Genomic DNA, 23,337 nt, shown 5'->3' with positions numbered 1-23,337 from the left:
TCACTCATCTCAAAGTATTTTATAATTTCTCTTGTGAGTCCCTCTTTGAACTGTTGGTTCTTTAAGAGTGTGCTGTTTAATTTCCACAGTTTGTGAGTTTTTCTCCTGTTACTGATTTTTAGCTTTATTCCATTGTGGTTGGAGAAGATGCTTTGTATAATTTTAATCTTTTTAAATGTACTGAGACTTGTTTTGTGACCTAACATATAATCTATCCTGGAAAATGTTTTATGTGAGCTTGAGAAGATTGTGTATTCTGCTGTTTTTGAATGAAGTATTCTGTGTATATCTGTAAGATTTAGTTAATTTAGTATTGTTCAAGTCCTCTATTTCCTTAGTGAACTTCTGTCTAGATGTTCTGTTCATTATTAGAGTATTGGAATCTCCCAGTCTCCCACTATTGTTGTAGAACTGTTTCTCCCTTCAATTGTGTCAATATTTGATTCATATATTTTGGGTTTCTGTTTGATATATATGCATTTATAGTTTCTATATCATCTTAATGAGCTGACTCTGTCAATGTATAATGACTTTCTTTGCCCTTTAACAATTTTTTATTTTTTTATTTAAAGTCTAATTTTAACATGGCTACCTCAGCTCTCTTTTGGTTACTATTTGCATGGAATATCTTCTTCCATCCTTTCAACTTATGTGTGTGTTAGGATCTAAAGTGAGTTTAAAGTGAGTTTCTTGTAGACAGCATATAGTTGGATTTTTTTTTTTCATCCATCTGCCAGTTCCTGTTTTTTAATTGATGGGTTTAATTTCTTTATATTTAAGGTAGTTATTGGTAAGAAAGAACTTATGATATCTTGCTATTTATTTTCTTCTATCTTATGTCTTATCTTGTATCTTTTTTGTTCATGAGTTCCTTCAATACTGAATTTTGTTTGATTAATTTATTCCCAATGTATTGTTTTGATCCTCTCTTTATTTCCTTTTCTATATATATTTTAGGTTTCCTCAGTGGTTACCATGGGGATTATAATTAACATCTTAAATTTTATAACAATCTCATTTGACTTGATACCAACTTAGCTTCAATACTGTACAAAAAATTCTTATTCTGCTCCTGTATAGCTCCATCTCTCTCCGTATGTTTTGTCACAAATTATATCTTTATATATTATGTGCTGATTAACTAGTTTCATAATTATTGTTTGTTTTTTAATTTATTTTAATTGGAGGCTAATTATTTTACAATATTGTAGTGGTTTTTGCCATACATTGACATGAATCAGCCTGTGTGTTTGTCTTTTTGTGTGTGTGTGTGTGTGTGTGTTTGTCTTTTAAATCATGTAGGAAACAAGGAGAGTGGTCACAGACCAAATAATACTGGCTTTTATATTTACCTATGTTACTTTCCCAGATTTCTTTCTCTCTTTGTATGGCTTTGAGTTATTGAGTTACTGTCTGTTGTCCTTTCATTTCAACCTAAAGACTTCGCTTTAGCATTTCTTGTAGGGCAGGTCTAGTGGTGATAAACTCTCTCAGCTTTCACTCTCTAGGAAGGCTTAAGGTTTTAATTTCCTCTTTGTTATGAAGGATAGTTTTGTTGGATACAGATTCTTGGTTGAGAGTTTCTTCCTTTAGCATTTTATGCCACCCCAGTCTTCTGACCCCCATGACTTTTGATGAGAAATCAGCTGTTAATCTTATTGAAGATCCCGTGTACATGATGAGTCACTTCTCTTGTGCTGCTTTCAATATTCTCTCTTTGTCTTTTGTCACTTTGATTGTAAAGTGACTTGGTTTGGATCCCTTTGAGTTTGGTCTGTTTGGAGTTTGTTCTACTTCTTGGATGTGTAGATTCTTGTCTTGTTGAATTTGGAGAGTTTTCAACCATTATTTTTTGCCTCTTTTCACTCTCTTCTCTTTCTGTAACTCCCATAATGCATATGTTGGTCTGTTTGTTGGTGTCCTATACATCCTTTAGGCTCTGTTTATTTTTCCTAACCCTTTTTTCTTTCTGATAGTCACATAATTTCAGTAGTTCTCTCTTCCAGTTTACTCATTTCTCTCCTGCCAACTGGAATCTAAAACTGTTGAACCCCCATAGTCAGTTTTTCATTTCAACCACTGTACTTTTCAGCTCTAGAATTTTGTTTGGTCCTTTTTATATCTTTATATTGATACTTGTTGATTCTCCTGGGTTTTTTTTTTGTCCATTGTTTGCTTTAGCTCTTTGAACATATCCAAGACAGTTGATTGAAAATATTTGCCTAGTAAGTCCAGTGCCTGGGCTTCCTTGGTGATGGTTTCTATAAATTTCTTTTTTTCCTATGAATGAACCATATTTTCTTTATTCTTTTTATACCTTGTGATTTTTTTGTTTAAAACTGGACATTTTGACTATTACAACGTATCAGCCTGGGAATCAGATCCCCTTCCCAGGGTTTGCTGTTGATTATTGAAGTCTGTAGCCATCATTTGTTTATTGAATTTTCCAAACTGTTTTTGTTAAGACTGTGTGTTTGTGTGTGGTCCTTAAATCTCTGTTCCATTATCACAGCAGTCAGTGACCTGATGGAGATTTCTTTAAATGCCTGGAGTGGAAAATTGAACAAAAACAGACTAAAATCCCACCTCACCTGGTCTTTGCAGACACTGATCTGGGGGGCAATACTTCAGTGCTAAGCCAATTTTTCTAGAACTCTGCCTTAACCTTCACCTTCTGGCTGCATGAAGCCCAAAGTTTAGCTGAACATGCAAGCCTAAGGTCCTCTCAGGTCTTTTCTGAACCTTTTTCTGTCCCTGGGCATGTATTTTTCATGCTGAATCTCCCCATACACCTGGTAGCCATTTAGAGTTCTTATTTCCCTGTGTGTCTTCCTCCTCAGTCTTCTCCTTTCCAGACTTCTGGATGTGTCTCCTGCTTGTTCCATTCATTGTTTCTTTATCTAGGCAGCCACTGGTAGTGTATGTCTTTAAATGCTTTCAGTGAATGTTTTGAAAGCTGCTCCAGCTTGAGGGAAGCAAAACAGGGTCAGCCTTACCACAGATCCTTCAGGGAACCACCAAACAAGGCAAAATTCACAGCTAAAATCTTTTGAGAACAAGGTGCATGTTGCCATATTGCTTTCTCCTGCCACTAGCAAGCTGTACCAGGAATGTGGACTGCCACCAGTCCACCAATGGCCACCTCCAAGCAGTTGAATGAGGCATGTTAGATAGGTAAGCAAAAAAGCTGCAGTGCTTTTTTACTGAAATTTTGCGTTACTTTTTTCATTAAGCACACCACTGGTTGGACTCCATTGTAAAATTTTTATTAGATTCCAAAGTTCTCAAGAAGTTGATTCTGTCAGTTTTTGCCAGCTTAATGATAACTTCAGTGGAGGAACTGATTCTTGGAGCTCCCTGCTCTGCCATTTCTGTGACATTACAGTATGTTACTTTTTGAGGAACTGTCAATCTGTTTTCCACAGCAGCTATACCACTTTACATTCCTACCAGAAATGTGAGGTTTAATTTTTTCCACATCTTTCCAACACTTTTAAAAAAATATATTTATTTTTTAATTTTTAAAATCTATTTGTTTATTTTTGGCTATGCTGGGCCTTCATTGCTGTGCATGGGTTTTCTCTAGTTGTGACAAGTGGGAGCTACTCTCTAGTCATAATGTGTGGGCTTCTCATTGCAGTATCTTCTCTTTTTACAGAGCATTGGCTCTAAGGCACACGGGCTTCATTAGTTGTGGCACATGGGCTTAGTTACCTCATGGCACGTGGAATCTTCCCAGACCAGGGATCAAACCCTTGTTCCTTGCATTGGCAGGAGGATTTTTAACCACTGGACCTCCAACACTTGTTACTTTCTGTTTTTCTTTTTTAATTATAGCCATCCTAGTGGGTATGAAGTGGTATCCTTACTGTTTTGATTTGCATTTCTTTAATGATAATGATGTCAAGCATCTCTTCATGTGCTTATCAGCCATTTGTGTATCTTCTTTGGAGAACTGTCCAAATCCTTAATTAGGACTATTTTGGTTGTAACAGAAACTGAACTCACACAGCTTAAGAAAAAAAAAAAAAGAATAGGTGGTAATTTGTGGTTTGGTAACTGGGAAACCAAGTCAGAATTAGATCCAGGATGTCAGAGGTATCATTGGGCCTCTTTGTTCCCCATTTCCTCAGCTCTGCTTACCTTCTCATTTCCTCTTCACCAAGGGGCAAGTTAACCCCTGCAGTCTCAAGTTGCAATTGTTTTTACAGGCTTCTATGTAGGAAATGAGAGTGTATCTTTCCTTATAGCTCCAAAAAAATCTCAGGGAGGATGTTGATTCACATGAATTGGGCTACATTTCTATCTTTGAACAATTACTGTGGCCAAGTGGATGAAGTATCCAGACCAAGCCCTGGTCATTAGCTCACCCTGGGAAGGCAGGGTCTACCTTACTGAGGAATCTAGACTAAGTTGAATTAATGGGCACTAAGGAAAATGAAATTCTCCAAAAGAAATGCTTCTAAGTAGAAAATAAAATGTTCATTCAGTACCTTCTTTGTTTGTAGCCGCCGCCTTTGTGGCTTTTTATCAAAGGATAGGTGCTCAGGTTTTTATCTCCACTAAGATACTAGTAATTGCTGCCTTTTTTTTGGTGGTGAGGTGTGGGGTATAAGAGATTAGAAATAAAGACCTTATAGCTGTACGTGTTCCAAAAGCTCAGGAGAAGAGGAGAAAGAACCCAATCATTTAGGAGTTGGGAAGAGGATAGAATTTGGCTCCTGATTCTGTGAACTTGAACTTCATAGAGGAACTGAAAGACTTCTCTGTAAAAAGGTAAGCATTTGCATTTATTTAAATTCATAAGATTAAACTGTTTTAGTCTTATTACAAAGTCTCATGACCTGGAAGAACTATTTTTGTATATTATATATAAAAAAAAATTACCCCCAGACCTTAGTGATAAGATGAGGAAGTTGCAGATAGTTTCCACCAAGGAGCACTGTCACCATCTATCAGATTTGTAAGTAAGCTGACCACCAAGTTTCACTCTTCTCTGTTTCCAGCATATGGATACATTTTTCATGCTGCCGATTATTTGGAGGTCATTTTTTAAAATACACTTTCGGATGAAATGCACATTCCCAAGTAATACTTGAAAAGCCAAATCCATCTTTGCATGGAAAACCATCATTTAAAGCTGTTATTGATTTCTTCACAAATGTATGTTAGGGCTTCCCTGGTGGCCCAGCGGTAAAGAATCTGCCTGCGATGCAGGAGATGCAGGAGACATGAGTTCGATCCCTGGGTTGGGAAGATCCCCTGGAGGAGGGTATGGCAACCCATTCCAGTATTCTTGCCTGGGAATCCCCTTGGGCAGAGGAGCCTGGTGGGTTACAGTCCACAAGCATATGTTTGAAGGCAGCCATGGTGAAGAGTCAAGAAGTCCTTTCTGACCGTCTTGATTCTGAATTAGTCCAGCTGATGCCACTGAATCACAAAATGTAGTTTTCTCAGTTGTGCTAAGCAGCTAACCACAAGTAGCTAATACAGAGTGCTCTCAACAGCTTCATCTGATGGCAAGTTGATGCTGGGAAACAAGGGGAAAGTTGGACAGACTCTTGAAAGCTTCATAAATAATGTTGATTATGCAGCAGCAATTACCTACAAGTGGGATGATTAGTGTATTATAAGAAAGTATTTCAGTTTTGTGTGTATGTTTCTATTTTTGTGGGGTTTTTTTTGTTTTCACTTTTTGTTTATAAACTATAGGAAGTAAAGCTTTCTATTTGGAGGGGATATTCAAAACATGGAGTGAGAAAGCACAAGGGCTATGGGTAATAAAGGTTGAAAAACACAATGATAAAGAGCTAAGACTGATTTTTCAGTAATATACATACCTGAGCGAAACCTTTCAAAGGAGTCATTGTAGATACAAATTTTGATAATGCCTTAAAAGTCACAAGCATATGACCATGTACTTGAACAAGTCTACTATAGTATAAAATGAGTGATTTATAGTTGTAATTAAAACTCATTGCAGCACTAACCTGACACATGATAACAACCACATCAGTAAGGTGCTTTATAGTTTATATAACACTTTCCTGCAGTCTCTCCTTTGCCATATATTTAATGATGGCGTAATTGTGTTACCTGCTAATTCGACTTAATTAGTAAGTTCTTGTGAATGACTGTAATTAGAGGGACTGATTTACTGCCCAAGCAAATTTTCAGTTCTCTTTTTACTTTATTAGTTACCTAATATTTATAATCAGGATCAGTTTAAATTGTATTCCATTTTGCATCATACATGCTGATTCTTATGTATATTAAGAAACAACTACTGATTCTTACTCCTTGACAGCTGAACTCCTCTTGCTCCAGGGCTTTTGTTATAACAAAACTTTCAACCCCTACCAGTCCACTGATAACTGCACATATCTCCCACTGGTCCTCATCTACTCATACTGGAGGGATACGTGTGTGCAACATTTGACATTCATTCACAAAAAAATATTTATTGAGTACCATGTGCCAGAAATTGAGCAAGACACTGGAAGCATACATAGTCCTGGGTCCTGCCTTCCCAGAGTCACAGACTAATGGGGTAGACAGAGCCCAGATTGTGGTGGGAAAGGTGGGCAGGAAGTTGGCAGACCTATTTTTCCTCATTTGATTCAGCACTCAGGAAGGGAAAACATAGCTATCATAGGTTGCACTCCCTTGACCCCCAGCACAGGATGCTATAGGAGGGAGTGCCTGGGGCCAATAGCCTGGTACTAAATAGGTGAGAGGGAAAGCTGAGGTAGGAAGGAATTAGTGAAGTGAAGCTATTGGAGAAGCAAGTTCCCAGAAAAGAGGTAGCATCTGCAAAGGCCATAATGCAGGAAAGAACTTGGCAGACTTAAGAAGCTCATTTAGTATAATTACATAAATTGAGGCAACAGGAGAAATGGCTTAGAAGACTGGAAAATCCTAGAGCCAAGTTAAAAATTTTATCTTGAGGGACTTCCCAGGTGGTCCAGTGGTTGAGAATCCACCTGTCAATGCAGGGGACACAAATTTGATCACCGGTCTAGGAAGATCCCACATACTGCAGGGCAGCTGAGCCCACGCACCACAGCTACTGAAGCCTGCATGCCTACAGCCTGTGCTCTGCAACAAGAGAAGCCACCACAATGAGAAGCCTGTGCACCACAATGAAGAGTACCCCCTCAATGCCACAACTACAGAAGCCCTGCGCATAGCAACGAAGACCCAATACTGCCAAAAATACATTAATTAAAACAATACTTTATCTTGAAGGTGCTAAGAAGCCATGGAAAAGTTTTAATGACATTTCCCTGCCTCTTGTATCTCAACCCATTAGTTACCTGGATAGGTCCTCATCTTCAGGTACAGAGATGCTGTTCAGACAAGTGTAGTATCCTTTCAGACTGAAACACATGGATAGCTTAGCAGAAACCATACTTAGGAGCATCAGGTAGGAAAAGTATGAACTCAAGAGTCAGAATGCTTGAAGGTCTATAATGTATAATGTTGAACACATTTCTTAACCTCTCCAAGCCACTTTCCTTTTCTTTATAGTTGGTAATGTAACATTGAAATCCCTCATCACGTTGTTGGATCAGAAATAACAAGTACAGTGCCTGTGATTGGCATTCCATAGGTGTTAGCTGCCACTATTTTAGCAATGCTCCCTTGTTAACACAAATTTCAAACCCTCTTGGAGAATGGAATCACAAAATAATATATCATCAAATTGTGAAGAAACCTTAAAGATGTCTGTATATGATGCTTGGATTCTTTCTGTAACACTGATGAACAGTTGGTATGTTCTCCAGCATTACTTGTAACATCCAAAGACAGGAAGCTCACTACTGTCTGAAGCAGCCACTCCATGCTTGACTCTATTAGCAGGTTCTTTTCTTGGACTGAATCCAAATCTGCTTCCCTATGACTTCTATTCAGGGGTTTCAGTAGTAGACTCAGTAGTAGTAACACCTCTTCCCTGTGACAGTCTGCTAGGTGTTGGAGGTCATTATCTCCATTTACCACTCACTTAGAGTTGAAAAGCTTGTTTCTTCACCTAACAACAACAATAAAAGGGTCAATTAATTGAGAAAACAATTATAAAACATATATATACCTAACAATACAACATAAAGTGTTAATAGGCAACTTTAATAGTAGTAGTAGTAGTTGTTCAGTTGCTTAGTCATGTCCGACTCTGTGATTCCATGGACTGTAGCATGCCAGGCTTCTCTGTCCTTCCGGGAAATAGAGCAAACTATTTCCCGGAGTTTGCTCAAACTCATGTTCCGTTAAGTTGGTGATGCCATCCAATCATCTCATCCTCTGTCGTCCCCTTCTCTTGCCTTCAATCTTTCCCAGCATCAAGGTCTTTTCCAGTGAGTCAGCTCTTCCCATCAGGTGGCCAAAGTACTAGAGTTTCAGCTTCAGCATCAGTACTTCCAATGAATATGCAAGGTTGATTTCCTTTAGGATTGACTGGTTTGAGCGCCTTGTAGTCCAAGACACTCTCAAGAGTTTTATCCAGTGCCACAGTTCAAAAGCATCAGTTCTTCAGCACTCAGCCGTCTTTGTGGTCCAACTCTGACATCCATACATGACTACTGGAAAAACCATAGCTTTGACTGTATGCACCTTTGTCGGCAAAGTAATGTCTCTGCTTTTTAATATGCTGTCTAGGTTGGTCATAGCTTTTCTTCCAAGGAGCAAGTGTCTTTTAATTTTGTGGCGGCAGTCACTGTCCACAGTGATTTTGGAGCCCAAGAAAATAGTCTGTCACTGTTTCCATTGTTTCCCCATCTATGCCTTGAAGTGATGGGACCAGATGCCGTGATCTTTGTTTTTTAAACATTGAGTTTTAAGCCAGTCTTTTCACTTTCCTAGTAGTAGTGTACTAGTAATAATAACTATTATTTGCTGAGCACCCCCACTAAACTTGGGGTACACTTGGATACACTCATAAGTAAGTCTCAACCTGTCAACTGAAGAAAGAAAAGTAAACAAGTGTAACACAGCATTACAGATACTATGACAGGAATGTGCAGGAAAAAGCAGGGGGCAATTAGGGGAATAGTCATCTTGATAGAAGAGGGGCCTGCCTCTTAGATGATACAAACTATACCTTCTCAGTTGAGTAGGTAATACACTCAACTGGACTTATTTGTGGTATTTGTTAAAATATTTCAGAGGCTTTAGTCACACAAAGTATTCAAAACAACCACTGTCAGTAACTGCAAATGCATTCTTACAAGAGATGTTATTTTTCCCTGTTAATATTCTTTACAAAGACTCTTGGGTTAGAGTCAGAATAATGGAAGCCAGGCAAAGAAGAAGAGTGGAATACTGTGATTTGCTGTACCTGTACATGGATGGCAAATACTTGGAAAGGAGTATTTGAAAATATTTGAAAGACTAGACTTGGCTAGTCTTTCATAAGCACTGAAATAGAAAAGGTGAGGCATAGTATGTTTGTTGTGGCCATTCAATATAGGAAGGCCACAGAAGATGGGGAGCAGTAAAGGACCTGCCCACTGACTCCTTGCAAGTTGTATGAAAGCAGCGTGGTATTTACAGTTCAATGCTTGTTTCTCTGTGTGGAGCCCTATACTGGATGCCAGGGTAAAGATAACCCAACCAGGAGGCTGAGGTATGGGCACAAGGTGACCCAATGCAGAAAGAGGTAGGGAACCTTAGAAAAGGATTATTTGATGTGCCCTGGAAATTCTGAGGACAGATCCTTGGACTGATGAAGTTAGCCTTCCTTATGGAGGCAGCATCTCCAGGAATAAAACAATGAAGTCCTCCCAAACTCCTAATGTGGGACTTTGTTCAGAAAGCCATAGAGTGCAAAAGGCAGTGAACCTCAAACTGCCTTTTTGAAGAAGAAACACGTGAAAGAGGCAGAAACATGACAGTAAAATATCAGTGGAGAGTAATTTTTCAAGTTTATTGAAGAATCCTTTCAAGAAACAATTACATAACTAAGGATCTTGAATATTCCCCCAAACAAGAAATGATGAGAAAGCATAGAAAAGTTTATTTCACAATGTGTAAGCCTTCCACCTTTAGAAGTCACTAAGGAGGATAAAACAAGTGTTGTTAGAAGCAGAAAGTACTCACAGAGACAAATGAGGAAACAGGAGTGTTGAATAGAAGTTCAGACACCAGTCATATCCCCATTGCCCAGATGAAGGGACTGAAGTTCAGAGACATTCTCCAACTCCTAAGACACAAATAGGACTCCTTTTCCTCCAACAGGGCAGCTGCAGCCCAGTGATGGGTTTAGCACACATGCCCCCTTCAGCCTTTTCTGAACTGACTTGACAAAACAGAGGCATTTACTCCCAAAAACTCTAAATGATATTTCATCAGGGGACTGTCTCCTCAGCTGGGGCCCTGGTACAAAGTAATCTCTCTTCTGCCCCTCATTTGCTGAACTGACTTTTTTTTTTAAGTAGTTCCCTTCAGGCATTATTATTAAGACATTATCCACATACCATAAATGTCACCCTTTTAAAGTGTACAAACCTTTAGTACATTCACAAGATATTTAGTATATTCACAAGATATCACCACTGTCTAATGCCAGATCATTTTCATTTCCCCATAAAGAGACCTGGTCCTCACTAGTAGATACTTCCAACTGTCCCTCCCCTAAACCCCTGGGAACAACTAATCTACTTTATGTCTTTATGGATTTTCCTATTCTGGATGTTTCATATAAATGAAATCATATAATACATGGTGTTATGTGTCCAGTTTCTTAACAATGTTTTTATGGTTCACTCATGTTGTAGCTTGAATCAGTTGGAGGCTAATTACTTTACAATATTGTAGTGGTTTTTGCCATACATTGACATGAATCCGCCATGGATTTACATGTGTTCCCCATCCCGATCCCCCCTCCCGCCTCCCTCTCCATCTCATCCCTCTGGGTCTTCCCAGTGCACCAGCCCTGAGCACTTGTCTCATGCATCCAACCTGGGCTGGTGATCTGTTTCACCCTTGATAGTATACTTGTTTCAATGCTATTCTCTCAGAACATCCCACCCTCGCCTTCTCCCACAGAGTCTAAAAGTCTGTTCTGTACATTTGTGTCTCTTTTTTCTGTTTTGCATATAGGGTTATCGTTACCATCTTTTTAAATTCCATATATATGCGTTAGTGTACTGTATTGATCTTTATCTTTCTGGCTTACTTCACTGTGTATAAAGGGCTCCAGTTTCATCCATCTCATTAGAACTGATTCAAATGAATTCTTAAATGGCTGAGTAATATTCCATGGTGTATATGTACCATAGCTTCCTTATCCATTCGTCTGCTGATGGGCATCTAGGTTGCTTCCATGTCCTGGCTATTATAAACAGTGCTGCAATGAACATTGGGGTGCACGTGTCTCTTTCAGATCTGGTTTCCTCGGTGTGTATGCAGGAGTGGGATTGCTAGGTAGTACTTAATTTCTTTTATGGCAAAAAAATAGTCTATCATAGAGTGTGTTTTGTTTATCCATTTATCAGTTGATTGACTTTGGGTTTTTCTACCTTTTGGCTATTGTGAACAGCAGTACTATGAATATTCATGTTCAAGTTTTTGTGTGGACAAATGCTTTTTGTGTTTGTGTAGTCAGTTGCACCTAGGGCTGCAATTGCTGGGTCATAAAAGTTACGACCAACCTAGATAGCATATTAAAAAGCAGAGACATTACTTTGCCAACAAAGATCTGTCTAGTCAAGGCTATGGTTTTTCCAGTGGTCATGTATGGATGTGAGAGTTGGACTGTGAAGAAAGCTGAGCACCAAAAAATTGATGCTTTTGAACTGTGGTGTTGGAGAAGACTCTTGAGAGTCCCTTGGACTGCAAGGAGATCCAACCAGTCCATCCTAAAGGAGATCAGTCCTGTGTGTTCATTGGAAGGACTGATGCTGAAGCTGAAACTCCAGTACTTTGGCCACCTCATGCGAAGAGCTGACTCATTGGAAAAGACCCTGATGCTGGGAGGGATTGGGGGCAGGAGGAGAAGGGGACGACAGAGGATGAGATGGCTGGACGGCATCACCGACTCGATGGATATGAGTTTGAATACGGGAGTTGGTGATGGACAGGGAGGCCTGGCGTGCTGCAATTCATGGGGTTGCAAAGAGTCGGACACGACTGAGCGACTGAACTGAACTGATGATAACTCTTGAGTTTAACTTTTTGAAGAATTGCCCGACTATTTTTCAAAGGGCTACACATTTTACATTCCCATCAACATTATATGAGGGGTCCAGTTTTGCCACATCCTCACTAACACTGATTTTTTTATGATAGCCATTTAGTAGGTATAAAAAAGTATCTCCTTGTGGTACTGATTTTCATTTCCCTAATGACAAACGATGTAGAGCATCATTTCATGTGTTGTTAACCTTTGTATATCTTCTTTGGAAAAATGTCTATTCAAATTCTTTTCCCAGTTTTCCCAGTTTTTAATTGGGTTGTCTTTTTATTGTTAGGTCATAAAAGTCCTTTATTTCTGATTACAAGATCCTCATCAGATATATGTTTGCAAATACTTTCTCTCATTTTGTGGGTTTATATTTCTTTGTACTGTCCTTTGAAGCATTGCTGGACTACTTTTAACAAATACTAAAACATCTTAAACTAAATTAGGAATATGTAATTGTTGTTTGAATTATACTTTTAAATTTAATAAGCATTATAATTTTCTGAGCAAGCCATGTTTTGACCACGTTTTGGGGGCTTCCAGACTAAGTTTTGAATTCATTATGGGATCTATCATAATAATAGTTATCACTTTATAGCATTTAGGTACCAGGTGCTGTTTGAGCACTTTGCACGTATTAACTTATGTAATTCTCACCACAATCCTATGAGGGAGAAATTTATTTCATTACTCATTGTACAGATAAGAATGGAGGCAGGTGCTCACTTTGGCAGCACATACACTAAAATTGGAACCATACAGAGATTAGTATGGCCCCTGTGCAAGGATGACACGCAAATTGGAGAACCATTCCGTATTTTTACAAATTTAAAGAGTAGCACTGAAACATTTACATTACCATATGTAAAATTAGATAGCCAGTGGAAATTTGCTCTATGAGGCAGGGATTCAAATCCGGTGCTCTGTGATAGCTCAGAGGTGTGGGATGGGGTGGGAGGTTGTTGGGGGAGGTTCAAGAGGGAGGGGGCATATGTGTACCTACGGCTGATTCATGGTGATTTATGGCAGCAACTAACACAATATTGTAAAGCAATTATCTTCCAATTTTTAAAAAAAAAGAATGGAGGCAGAGGAAAGTTAAGTAATTTGCCTGAAGGAAAGTTAAGTTGAGTAATTTGCTCAACAGAGATGAGCTCCGGATTCCGTTCTTAACCATCTGCTACTGATGAGGCGAAATTAAACCATTTCAAAAAATGCCTACCTCCTCACTTCGGGGAAATAATAGTGTTTTCCTGGCGTCTACACTGTGAACAGTTTTCCCCTCTTTACCAAGCCAGAAACTAGTGCCACCTTTCCAGGCGTCCTCATTACTCCCTCCCCTCCCAGTCTAGCCTCAGGGCCTTCTCTCCTGTCCACTGGTCCGAGACAGTTGTTGGAAGTTGCGTTCCCCAGTTGGAGTGGGTCTAAATTTCTGTCGGCCGGTTGGAACCAAGCAGCAGTAGATCCCGCCCTAAGAGGCTCAGGGCCAAGCCGTGGGCGGGGCCAGCAGAGGGGGCGGGAACTGGGCCCCGGCTGACTTGCCTCTACACTGTACTGCGCTTGCAGCTCAGAGCGGAGCCATGAGCTGGACCTGCCCGCGTTGTCAGCAACCCGTTTTCTTTGGTGAGGCCTGGGTGGAGAAAGGGGAGAAGACGGGGCAAGTGAGAACTACTGGGTTCCCTGAGGACGCAAGGAGCTGGCAACTAGTTCCGGGCCCTCTTTCCACCTGTGGGGTGCAGGGCACTCGGGCGGGATGGAGCTGGCCTCCCGGAGATACTCCCCCTCGCCTCTAGGAGCCAGGGTGGGCGGGAACAAGAGGGGAAAGGAGGGCGCCTTCTGCTTGGCCTGGCTCCCCTCTGCACGATTCCACCTTGTCCTCCGCAGCAGAGAAAGTGAGCTCCCTGGGCAAGAACTGGCACCCATTCTGCCTGAAATGTGAGCACTGCCACAGCGTCCTGTCCCCAGGAGGGCATGCAGAGGTGAGACCTAGCTAGGGCGCACAGCTCTGTGTCTGTCACTATACCTGAGATACCCCCCCCCCCCCCCCCCCCCCCCCCCCCCCCCCGGTTTCAGCACCATCTGCCCACCAAAGGCAGCCTCAGCAGCCAACTCCCAAGATCACCTACCCAATAGGCACCATACGAGCCAGGATTGGGGGAGCCTGAATCGTGCTGATAGATCCGTGCCTTGTGGGGTAGGGTTGGGAAACAGCTGTGCTTCCTGACGTGCTCTTTCCCTTTTTCTCTGGCCACTGTGGCAATTCTGGCATGCCAGCTCACCCCTCACTCCTCCCATTCCCTCCAGCCCAGGCCAGTAGACAGTCACACCTGGCAGCCTGTCTTGGGGAAAATCCTGTGGGGCACAGGAGAGGCCCTGTTGGGCCCTAAGCAGTCCTCTTCCCTCTGCTTGTACCTAGCACAACGGAAGGCCATATTGCCACAAACCATGCTATGGGGCTCTCTTTGGACCCAGAGGTAAGTACCAGTCTGGGAAGGGCCAGGGGATAGCAGAACCCTCTGTGTGGCTGGGAGCTGGAGACTCAAGCCTGACCTCCCCTCTTCTCTCTGCAGGGGTGAACATTGGTGGTGTGGGCTCCTACCTCTACAAACCTCCCATTCCCACACCTGCCAGCACCACTCACCTTAGCCCCAGCAGCTTCAGCCCCCCCAGGCCCAGGACTGGCCTCCCTCAGGGCAAGAAAAGTAAGTGAGATTGGGCCCCAGACAAGGAATTCCTCCTGACCCTTCCCCAGAATGGAACAGGAGGTGGGACCAGGTGGCAGTACCCCGCCTAGTCCTCCGCTCCCGCTTCACATGCCTACAACCTTGTTCACGGCAAAGTCTTCTCCTTGGCTCCTTTTCTGATATTTCCTCATGTCAGCTGCTGAGTAAGAGGTAAATTGGGCAGATGGCATTATCACCCCCACTTTACAGGTGAGGAAACTGTGGTCTGTAGAGGGCAAGTGAACTTGTGCAGTCACACAGCTAATCAGAGGCAAAGCTGGCCTAGAACTCAGGCCTCTCCCAGATCAGGGCCATGGAAGGAATAACCTAGTGTGAGGGGTCACTGAGATGGGCCATCCCCTCACATTCTTTCATTTCTCTCCGTCCCTTTTCCTTCATCCCGAGTGGACAGTGACACTGTGCTCCCCAACACCTGACACCCCTGCCCTGGCCAGCTCCTGTATCAGCTCAGGTTTCCTGAGGATTGGGTTGCTGACAGAGTTGGACTGGTGGGCACCTGAGCCCCTGGGAGGATGAGAAGGAAGCAGGTGGTCCCTCCTGCAGACAGGGATGGGGCAGGAGATGGAGTCAGAGGGGACTCAGCTCTGCCTGAGAAAAGCAGGCTCATGTCCATGTGGTTGGGAGGCTGTGGGATGAGCCTGGCTTTTGGAAGAGGACAGTGCCATATACAAGCCAGGGCTGATGGGCCCTGATTAGGCCTGGCTCCCATCTTAGCCCTAGCTGGGGGCCTCTTCCTCTTAAAGGCCCTCCCCACATGAAGACATTCACTGGGGAGACCTCATTGTGCCCAGGCTGTGAGGAACCTGTCTATTTTGGTAAGTGACAACAGAAGGCTAACGGAGGGAGGTGGTGCCAGGCAAGTGGGTCTCCCTGCTCTGTCCCTGGAACTACCACCTCTCCTCTACCAGCTGAGACGGTGATGTCTTTGGGCAGAAATTGGCACCGACCCTGCCTGAGGTGCCAGCGGTGCCGGAAGACCCTGACTGCTGGGAGTCACGCTGAGGTGAGCAGGGCAGGGGTGGGTGACTATGCTGGAAGGGAGGCTGGAAAAGAGCCAAGCTGAGACGTCTCTCTTTCTCTCTGTGTCCCAGCATGACGGCGCCCCCTACTGCCACATTCCCTGCTATGGCTACCTGTTTGGCCCCAAAGGTGGGCAGCCCCACCCCAGACGCTGGGCCTGAAGTATGGCATGTGGGTCTGTGTGGACAACTTCCCCTGTGGTCAAACACACTGCAGGCCCCTCCCAGTTCCCTCCAGCCTTCAGCCCAGCGACCCCCAACCTCAAGGCCTTTGGTGATGGGGTTCTCTCCTTCAGGTGTGAACATTGGTGATGTGGGCTGCTACATCTATGACCCCGTGGAGATAAAATCTAAATGAAATACTCACAGGAGAGGTCACACTAACCCGGGTCTTCCATCAACCCCTCCATGGTCCAATGGAAGCTACAGAATTTTCTAGTCCCATGACAGTGGGAGAAGGTGGGATTCTGGCGGCCTGGGCCTAGGCTCCATGGTAGGCCAGAGTCTACACTTTCTCTGCCAACTCCTCCCTCTCCCATTCCTATCTGGTCAGGGGACACAGGCCCACCTCAGTCGAAGGGTAGCCTCTTGGTCTTTCCAATCCCTTGACCCAGAAAATTCTGTAACTTCAAGGTACTCATAAAACTTGTGTTTATTTTTGCTTCTCCAATAAAACGTTGGCTCCCATGCCTTCAATTCTTCTTTAGACACGAGGCCTAGACAGTGGGTTGCAGGGTGGGGAGTGTAGGGGTGAGGGGGTGCATTAGCCTGCAGAGTGCCTGGGAGGTAGCAAAGTCAGCCTCAGGAACAAAGAGCTCTGTTCTCCTGGTTCCCTGGCTCTGACACTGGGCAGGCCCAGCCCCACACAGTGGACAGCATGCCCAACAGCCCTACTGGTACCAGAAGTATCACAGGACAGTTACTTCTTTAGCACCATTTCTAGAAGAAGCACCTTAGCATCTCATTTGAGCATGAGAGGAGATAGATACTGTGGTGAGGTCTGCTAAAAGGCTTCATTATCCATTTGAGAGATGACCAGAAAGACCCAGAGAGGGAAAGTCACAAGCCCAAGGTCACCCAGAGATCAGTGACAAAGCTGGGACGAGAACTCAGGGCCAGACTCAGTGGCTTCTCATCCAGGGCTTATCCCACAGCTCCAGGGGCACCTCTATTTATAAAATCCTCCCAGCCATGAGAGGGGTGCCAGACTTCTCCAGCAGCCCACTGCATTCTGAGAAGCTGCTGTGTTACTAGAGGCCAAATAGTCAGGCTGGATGAGAACAGAGAGAGCAACTGCAGCCCCAGGCAGGGGGTTCGCTGTCCCCGCCCGAGTTCCAGGGTCTGCCCTTCTGTTCTCTCAGCCCCTGCTGCAGAACTTCTGTAGAGGGCCTGCCCTTGATACCACTCAGTCCTGGACCTGCTTCATGGGCATCTCTTCCTCCTGAAGACTGGATGGGGCACTGGGGAGGAAGGAGTCATGAGCAATGGTGGGCTTTAGCCTCTCAGCCAACCACCCCAGCCTGCCCCTGAGGGCTGGTCTAGGGCTTCCCCCAGCTCTTGACATGCAAACACATGCACTCCCACAAGTGACTCCCACACATGCCTGACACATCCCTGACATGTAGGCGTACCTGAGTGTGTGTACACATCCTCTTCTTCCCGGACACACACACAGGTATGGACTCATGGACACTTTTATACACACCTCAGGTCATGCTCCCATGCACACTCGCATACATGACCGGATACACATGCGCTGACATGGCTCCCGCTCTGAATCTTATCTAAGATGTCAGGTACCTGGACACCCATACCCACATGCACGTGCTCACACAGACACAGTCCTGTGCACACACCTCTTCCTCTCCACATCTTGGATGGTCTCTGGCAACTGTGCCTGCTTTGTCTCTGGTAGCAGGAGGGCAGTGCAGGCAGCCAGCAGGGCGATACCCCCATAAGCGAGCTTGGGCAGTGACAGCCATAGTCCGTCCAGCAAGGCTGCCAGTGGGGCCAAAGACCCCCCTAGCCGGCCCACCAGTGCAGTCAGCCCCATCCCCGTCTGTCTGTTCAGAGAGAGGGCAGAGGAGAGGGCTGGTACTTGAAATTACTTGCAGTCATGCCTCACGGGGCTCCCCTTCTGGGCTGGCAGGCCCTGGTGCCCCCTTCTCCCCAGACAGCTAAGAAAACTGGGGCTTCTTTCAGGTGGTCTTCCCACCCACTCCCAAGCCCAGGGGCCCTCAAGCGAGCACCCACAGGAGGATGGGCCCCCGTTCTGATAGTACCAATCAGGTACTGCAGAAGGGAAAAAAAGAAGTCATTAGGAAGAGGATGGGGAGAGGGTGGTGTGAAAGGAAGAGGTCAGCAGCTGGAACAGACTCTGCCGTGCTAGAGGAGACAGAGGGCTTTCTCAACATGCCAGCTGTCTGCCCATCTCCTCTCCACCTGTCAATAGCTACCTGAAAGAGCCTTATGTCCAGAGACAACCCCCCAATGGCAGCTCTTCTTGGGCTGTGGTGAGTAGGATGGGATGAGTTGGACAGATGGGGCCTTTTGCGACTGTTTTCTTTTAAAGGAGCCCCAGAGAAGTTGTCTGACTTTGCTCAGGGTCACTTAGTAAAGATTAAATGCCCCACCTCTTCCCAGATTTAGGCAAACCAGACGGCTCAGATTAGGTCTGTAAGGGATGGATGACAGCGACCGGGGTACAGTATACGTGTCTAGGATGTTAGTAAGAGATGTGACTAACAAGCCCTCCCTCCAGGTGGCTTGCCTGGGAGCCCTCACCTGAGCACGGTAGGGTACAACTCCGACGTGAACAGGTAGGCAGTGGTAAAGGCAGCTTCAGAAAAAGCTTTCCCCATCACCGCCAGGGCAGTGCTCCAGGACTTGATCTCTGGGGGGAAAGGGGTTCAGGCAGTGAGCAGGCCTTGCGGAATAACCGAGGTTCTCCCGGCTAGGAGGCGCAGTCTCGGGAGAAGGCGGGACTTAACTGGCCTTGAGTCGGGGCTTCCGGGATGGGGTGGGGCCTACGGGAATGGGCGGGGCTCACCGGGGGACACCAGTAGCCTGAAGCCCAAAGCGAGCGCGGCACCAAGCAGCGTTCCAGCCATCGTGAGGCGGCGTCCCGCGTGGCGCACTGACAGATAGACCAGCAGCTTGGAGGGCAGCTCCACGGCCCCGAACACCAGCTGCGTCAGGTACACGTTCAGGCCCAGTCCCGACACGTCCAGGCTCACGCCGTAGTAAGAGAAGTTCACTCCAAACCTGAAGGGGTCGCGATGCCGCTCAGGGGCCCTCCTTCGGACCCCATTGTCCTCTCAGGAGTCTTAGGCCTTTTAGAGGTACCATCTCCCCCACCTTCGGAGCCCACTGCCCATGACCTTCCCAGTCTCCATAATCCCTTCTGAGTGTGCAGCACATGCCGGTGGCCCAAACGGCCTGACCTAATCTTCACAACAACCCCGTGAGATAGGAACTAATGGCGTCCGGTCGTACAACAGAGGCACTGAGGCTCAAGGTGCTAAGTGATCTACCTGTCCAAGGGCTCACAGTAAGGAAGCGGCAGAGCTTGCGTTTGCCCCCGCGTATCTCTGACGCCGGCTCCATCCTGACCTTCCAGAGTCCAGTCCCCCCAGAAACTGACCCTCCCTTCATCCTCAGTTAGTTTCACTTGTCCCGTGTCCTGTCACACTCAGCACCAGCTGGAGCCCGCCCCTCCCCCACCCCGCCTGGCCCAGGTCAGGCTCCCTCCTCACCACACCACCATGCAGCACAGTGAGATGTATCTCAGCCGTGGTGTCCGGAACAGGTCTAAATACGAGGGTCTTCGGACCATCCGCTCCGCGGCAGCCACTTTGTTCAGGGCCTAGTGGGGGCGGAGGAGGGTTTGTGATGCCGGAGTCGGCTGTGAGGCCTGAGCAAGGTACCTTGTTCTTCCTGGATCCCTATCCTTCTCTTCTGCAGTAGAGGAGGAGGCGATGCTGGTGGGAGCTGAGTAGGGTGGGCCCTGAGCAAAGGGTGTGCCCACCAGGGCCAGTAGGACATCCTGAAGAGTTTGGGACATTCTACTGGGGTCCAGGAGCTTTTCTTGCACAGTGTGGACCCCAGGAAGGGCACCCTTGATGCAACCTGCTGACCCCCACGCTCACACACAAACATGTACTTGCACACACGCACATCATGCATTCACTCTCACCTCCCGGCTCAGGCTGTCCTCACCCGCAGGGTGTCCATTGAGCCTGGCACAGTGGAGCAGGTACCTGTGGGCCTCTTCCACACGGCCCTGGGTCAAAAGCCAGCGGGCAGATTCAGGCACCCACCTGGGGGACAGGAGGAGGCCCTTCAGTCAGAGTCATCGTCCTAAGCCACATCTCCCTCCTGGGCACACTTGTCAGCCTCCAGGCTCTTCCCCACACAGTACTCTCAGCCTGGAACATGTTCCCTTCCCAAACCCTCCTCATCTAATGAATTATTCATCCGTTAAGGCCCAATTTCAAAGCCACCTCTGCCCACTCTTCTTTGCCCAGGCCTAGGTACCCCACAGCCTGAGATTCCCTGCTCTGCTCAACTGTATTGGTCTCACTCAGCTCCCAGCACTAGTTATCACTTCTCCCACAGGTGACCAGGAGGGCATAGGATGAAAGAGACAGACACACAGACATACCCAGAGGGATCATCCAAAACCAGTTCATTTGGGGGAGGCAGTGAAATGCCCACCTCACCCAGCCTCTCACCCTCCTGTTTGGACTCCTGTGCTGGCTTTGCCCCCACCCCCACTCCTCCAGGGCACCAACCTGTTTGAGCTTAGCTCTGTCTCTCCATCCCCATCTCTCCTGTCACTCTGTCTGTGCCTCTGAATCTGCCTTTCAGTCCTGGTCTCTCACTGTCTCTCAGAAGTTCTGTCTCTGGCATTCCATCTCTGTCTATATTTTGTTCTCTCTTTCTCTGCTTCACATGCCTGATGCCATCCTCTTTATACTGATGTTTGTCTCTCTTTCTCTTGGTCACTGACTGTTTCTCCTCATCTCTCAGTTTCTCTTTCAAATCTCGTCCTTGCGTGTGTGCTCAGTTGCTCAGCCATGTCTGACTCTTTGCAACCCCATGGACTGTAGCCCACCAGGCTCCTCTGTACATGGGATTCTCCAGGCAAGAATACTGTAGTGGGTTGCCATTTCCTCCTCCAGGGAATCTTCCTGACCCAGAGATCAAACCCACATCTCCTGCATTGGCAGGCGGATTCTTTACCTCTGAGACACCTGGGAAGTGATTCATTTTGTCTCTGGCTTCTGTATCTCCCACTCCCCAGCTGCCCACAAGTCTCACCACAGGGTAAGGATGCCTGGGGCACAAGGCAGGGTGACAGTCAGTAGAAGCCATCGCCAATCCCGTATCAGGTAGCCGATCAGTGCCAACAGCATCACACCCCCTGTCCAGAAGGTGCTGCTCAGGACACCTGCCACGGTCCGGTGTCTCACGTCCAGCCACTCCAGTTCTGGGCCAGGGCAGGGGTTGGAGGCAGGAAGACAGTTAGCAAGGGCCAGATGGGCTCAGTCTCACCTTTGACCGCTGCTTCCTTCCGGTCCTCTAGGTCCTACCCATTCTTTGTGTGCCTTACCCAGTGGCATCACAATGATGGTGAAGCCAGCCAGAGCCATGCCAGTGAGGGTGCGAGTGATGGCAAACATGATGTAGCTGACCGAGGCTGCAGACGCCAGGCTCAGCACCAGGGAGCTCACGTAGGCCACCAGTAGCAGGCGGCGCCGCCCAAACCTGCACAGGGGTCACGCAGGGTCAGCACCCTGTGGACGGGAAGTCCCATACCACCGTTAGTGGAAGAGGGGTCCCCACCCCACTCCGTATCGGCCCCCTCTACCTCACCCCACCTGTCAGACAGGTATCCGTAGACCACGGCCCCCACCAGCACACCGGCGAAGAAGAAGGTGGAAGTGGCTTTGTTTAGGCCTTTCTGCTCACACACAAGGTCCCACTGCAGGAACAGGCAGGGAGGGGCCTCCTATGGGCAAAGGCCCCTTCCAGCTGGTACCACTCCCTCTTCTCCCAGACCCTGGGGCTTTCTGAGTTCAACTGTGCCATCCTGGTACCTCCATGTAAGATAATAAGTCCCCAACTATTCCCTCCAGCTTGGGGGGTGGAAAACTTTGCCCCCCACTCCAGTCCTGCAACCTCAGTTTTTTCCCATGGAAGGCCTTGACTATGACGACAAGAGTTCTGCTCCTTCCCAGACAACTGCCCCCACCTCCTCCTCCATCCTCCAGATGAATTATATAAATCCTAGACCTGGGGCCTGGAAAAAAGAAGGGAGAGAAGGAGTCCTCTATTGTTCTTCCACCTCTTACAACAGAAAAACCCTTCTCAAATCTCTGTCCCAGCTCCCTGGAGCCGACTTGCCCCTCCCTTGCCCTAATCACCTCCCAAGTGGTAATAGCAGCTCTCACATAGGGCCTTTACCACAAGCCAGGAACTAAGCTCAGTGCTTTAAAGTTATAGACCCCATCTACAGGTTGGTAAACGGAGACTCTCAAAGGTAAAGTAATGTATCTAATGCCCACATAGTAATCACCCAAGGCAATGGCAGACCCATCCACTCACATGTCCCCCAACCTCCCAGCTCGGGTACCTCAGTTGCAATGGTGGAGGAGAATTCCGAGTGGTTGTACTCCCAGCCCTGAGGACAGGGCACTGTGGAGGGCTCACCCTCTGGTTGCTCCCCAGGGTTCTGCCCCCCTTCCCACAACGTGCTGTTGGGGAGGGCCTGCAGATGGGTGAAGCGGAGGCAAGAGCTCAGCCTGCCATCAGGCTCCCGGGGCAGGTGGGCCTCCAGCCACGCATCCTGGTTACTGAAGTTGTCAGGGGCTCCAGGCAGGGCACAGCGGTGGGCCGGCACAGCAGCCAGGAAGATGGGCAGGAGGAAGTGCATAGGTAGCAGCACCCGGGGCAGGGCCAGCAGAGCCACATTCCGCAGCTGGAAGGGCCCAAAGCCGCCCACCTTGTCTAGCAGCTCCTCGAATCCCATGCTGCTTATCCACCAACCTTCTCCTGCGCGGACTCCCTCTATAATGCCTAGCACAGCTCAAAGCACCCACCACTTGAACCCTTGGACTCTGGAGGCGGGAGAGACAGACTGATGAGCAGAGAGCCTTCCGTCAGAATCCAGCCCTCAGGGGCTGGCCCAGGATGGGGCCCTCCCAGGCCACCCAGGTCTCCAGGGATCCCTGCCTATCTGGCTTAGTTCCGCTGGGGAGGAGGGGGAGTGGGGGAGAGGCTGCCATCCACTCAGAAGTCACTGACATTGTGGCTCTGGGACTTACATATTGGTGCTCAAGGACCAAGTGAGGTAACCATGAGCTGCCAGGGGGTAGCTGGGTGTGTGGGAGAT

The 23,337-nt window shown here is 46.6% G+C and overlaps 3 protein-coding genes and 1 non-coding gene across 10 annotated transcripts in view; 3 read left to right on the top strand and 1 right to left on the bottom strand.

The window, feature by feature from the left end:
* ZNF318 (zinc finger protein 318) overlaps positions 1–5,838 on the top strand; it is a 42,859-nt gene extending 37,021 nt beyond the window's left edge. Inside the window, exons 9-10 of the mRNA XM_061146771.1 lie at positions 4,659–4,776; positions 5,508–5,838. The gene's annotated coding sequence lies outside the window, so the exon portion shown is untranslated. The remainder of the gene's footprint in view (positions 1–4,658; positions 4,777–5,507) is intronic.
* Positions 5,839–12,896: 7,058 nt separating this feature from the next.
* LOC133060011 (U6 spliceosomal RNA) lies at positions 12,897–13,000 on the top strand. Its single transcript, XR_009693681.1, has one exon. It is a non-coding gene; the product is annotated as a U6 spliceosomal RNA (small nuclear RNA).
* A 202-nt stretch (positions 13,001–13,202) lies between these two features.
* CRIP3 (cysteine rich protein 3) lies at positions 13,203–16,628 on the top strand. Of its 6 annotated transcripts, XM_061146774.1 has the most exons (8): positions 13,207–13,801; positions 14,063–14,157; positions 14,595–14,652; positions 14,749–14,880; positions 15,666–15,737; positions 15,831–15,925; positions 16,014–16,071; positions 16,238–16,628. In XM_061146774.1, exons 1-8 carry the CDS (start codon positions 13,759–13,761, stop codon positions 16,297–16,299), a joined length of 615 nt encoding a protein of 204 aa, XP_061002757.1. In that variant the 5' UTR covers positions 13,207–13,758; the 3' UTR covers positions 16,300–16,628. The 6 variants fall into 6 exon arrangements, with proteins under 6 accessions (XP_061002759.1, XP_061002758.1, XP_061002757.1 ...); XM_061146776.1 differs by lacking the exon at positions 16,014–16,071 and having other exon boundaries at positions 13,203–13,801; XM_061146775.1 differs by lacking the exon at positions 15,666–15,737 and having other exon boundaries at positions 13,205–13,801.
* Positions 16,629–16,729: 101 nt separating this feature from the next.
* Positions 16,730–22,974, bottom strand: SLC22A7 (solute carrier family 22 member 7). 2 transcript variants are annotated; one of them, XM_061146772.1, is made up of 10 exons: positions 22,579–22,974; positions 21,824–21,951; positions 21,556–21,710; positions 21,264–21,432; positions 20,137–20,260; positions 19,697–19,806; positions 18,991–19,205; positions 18,726–18,834; positions 17,798–18,004; positions 16,730–17,401 (listed from the first exon to the last, which is right to left on the bottom strand). In XM_061146772.1, the coding sequence occupies exons 1-10, from the start codon at positions 22,972–22,974 to the stop codon at positions 17,347–17,349; spliced, it is 1,668 nt and encodes a 555-aa protein (XP_061002755.1). In that variant the 3' UTR covers positions 16,730–17,346. The 2 variants fall into 2 exon arrangements, with proteins under 2 accessions (XP_061002755.1, XP_061002756.1); XM_061146773.1 differs by having other exon boundaries at positions 21,824–21,927.
* Between the last annotated feature and the right edge of the window lie 363 nt (positions 22,975–23,337).

Source organism: Dama dama, chromosome 7, assembly GCF_033118175.1.
Source record: "Dama dama isolate Ldn47 chromosome 7, ASM3311817v1, whole genome shotgun sequence".
Taxonomy (NCBI): Eukaryota; Metazoa; Chordata; class Mammalia; order Artiodactyla; family Cervidae; genus Dama; species Dama dama.
This window is presented reverse-complemented; position numbering and strand designations above follow the sequence as displayed.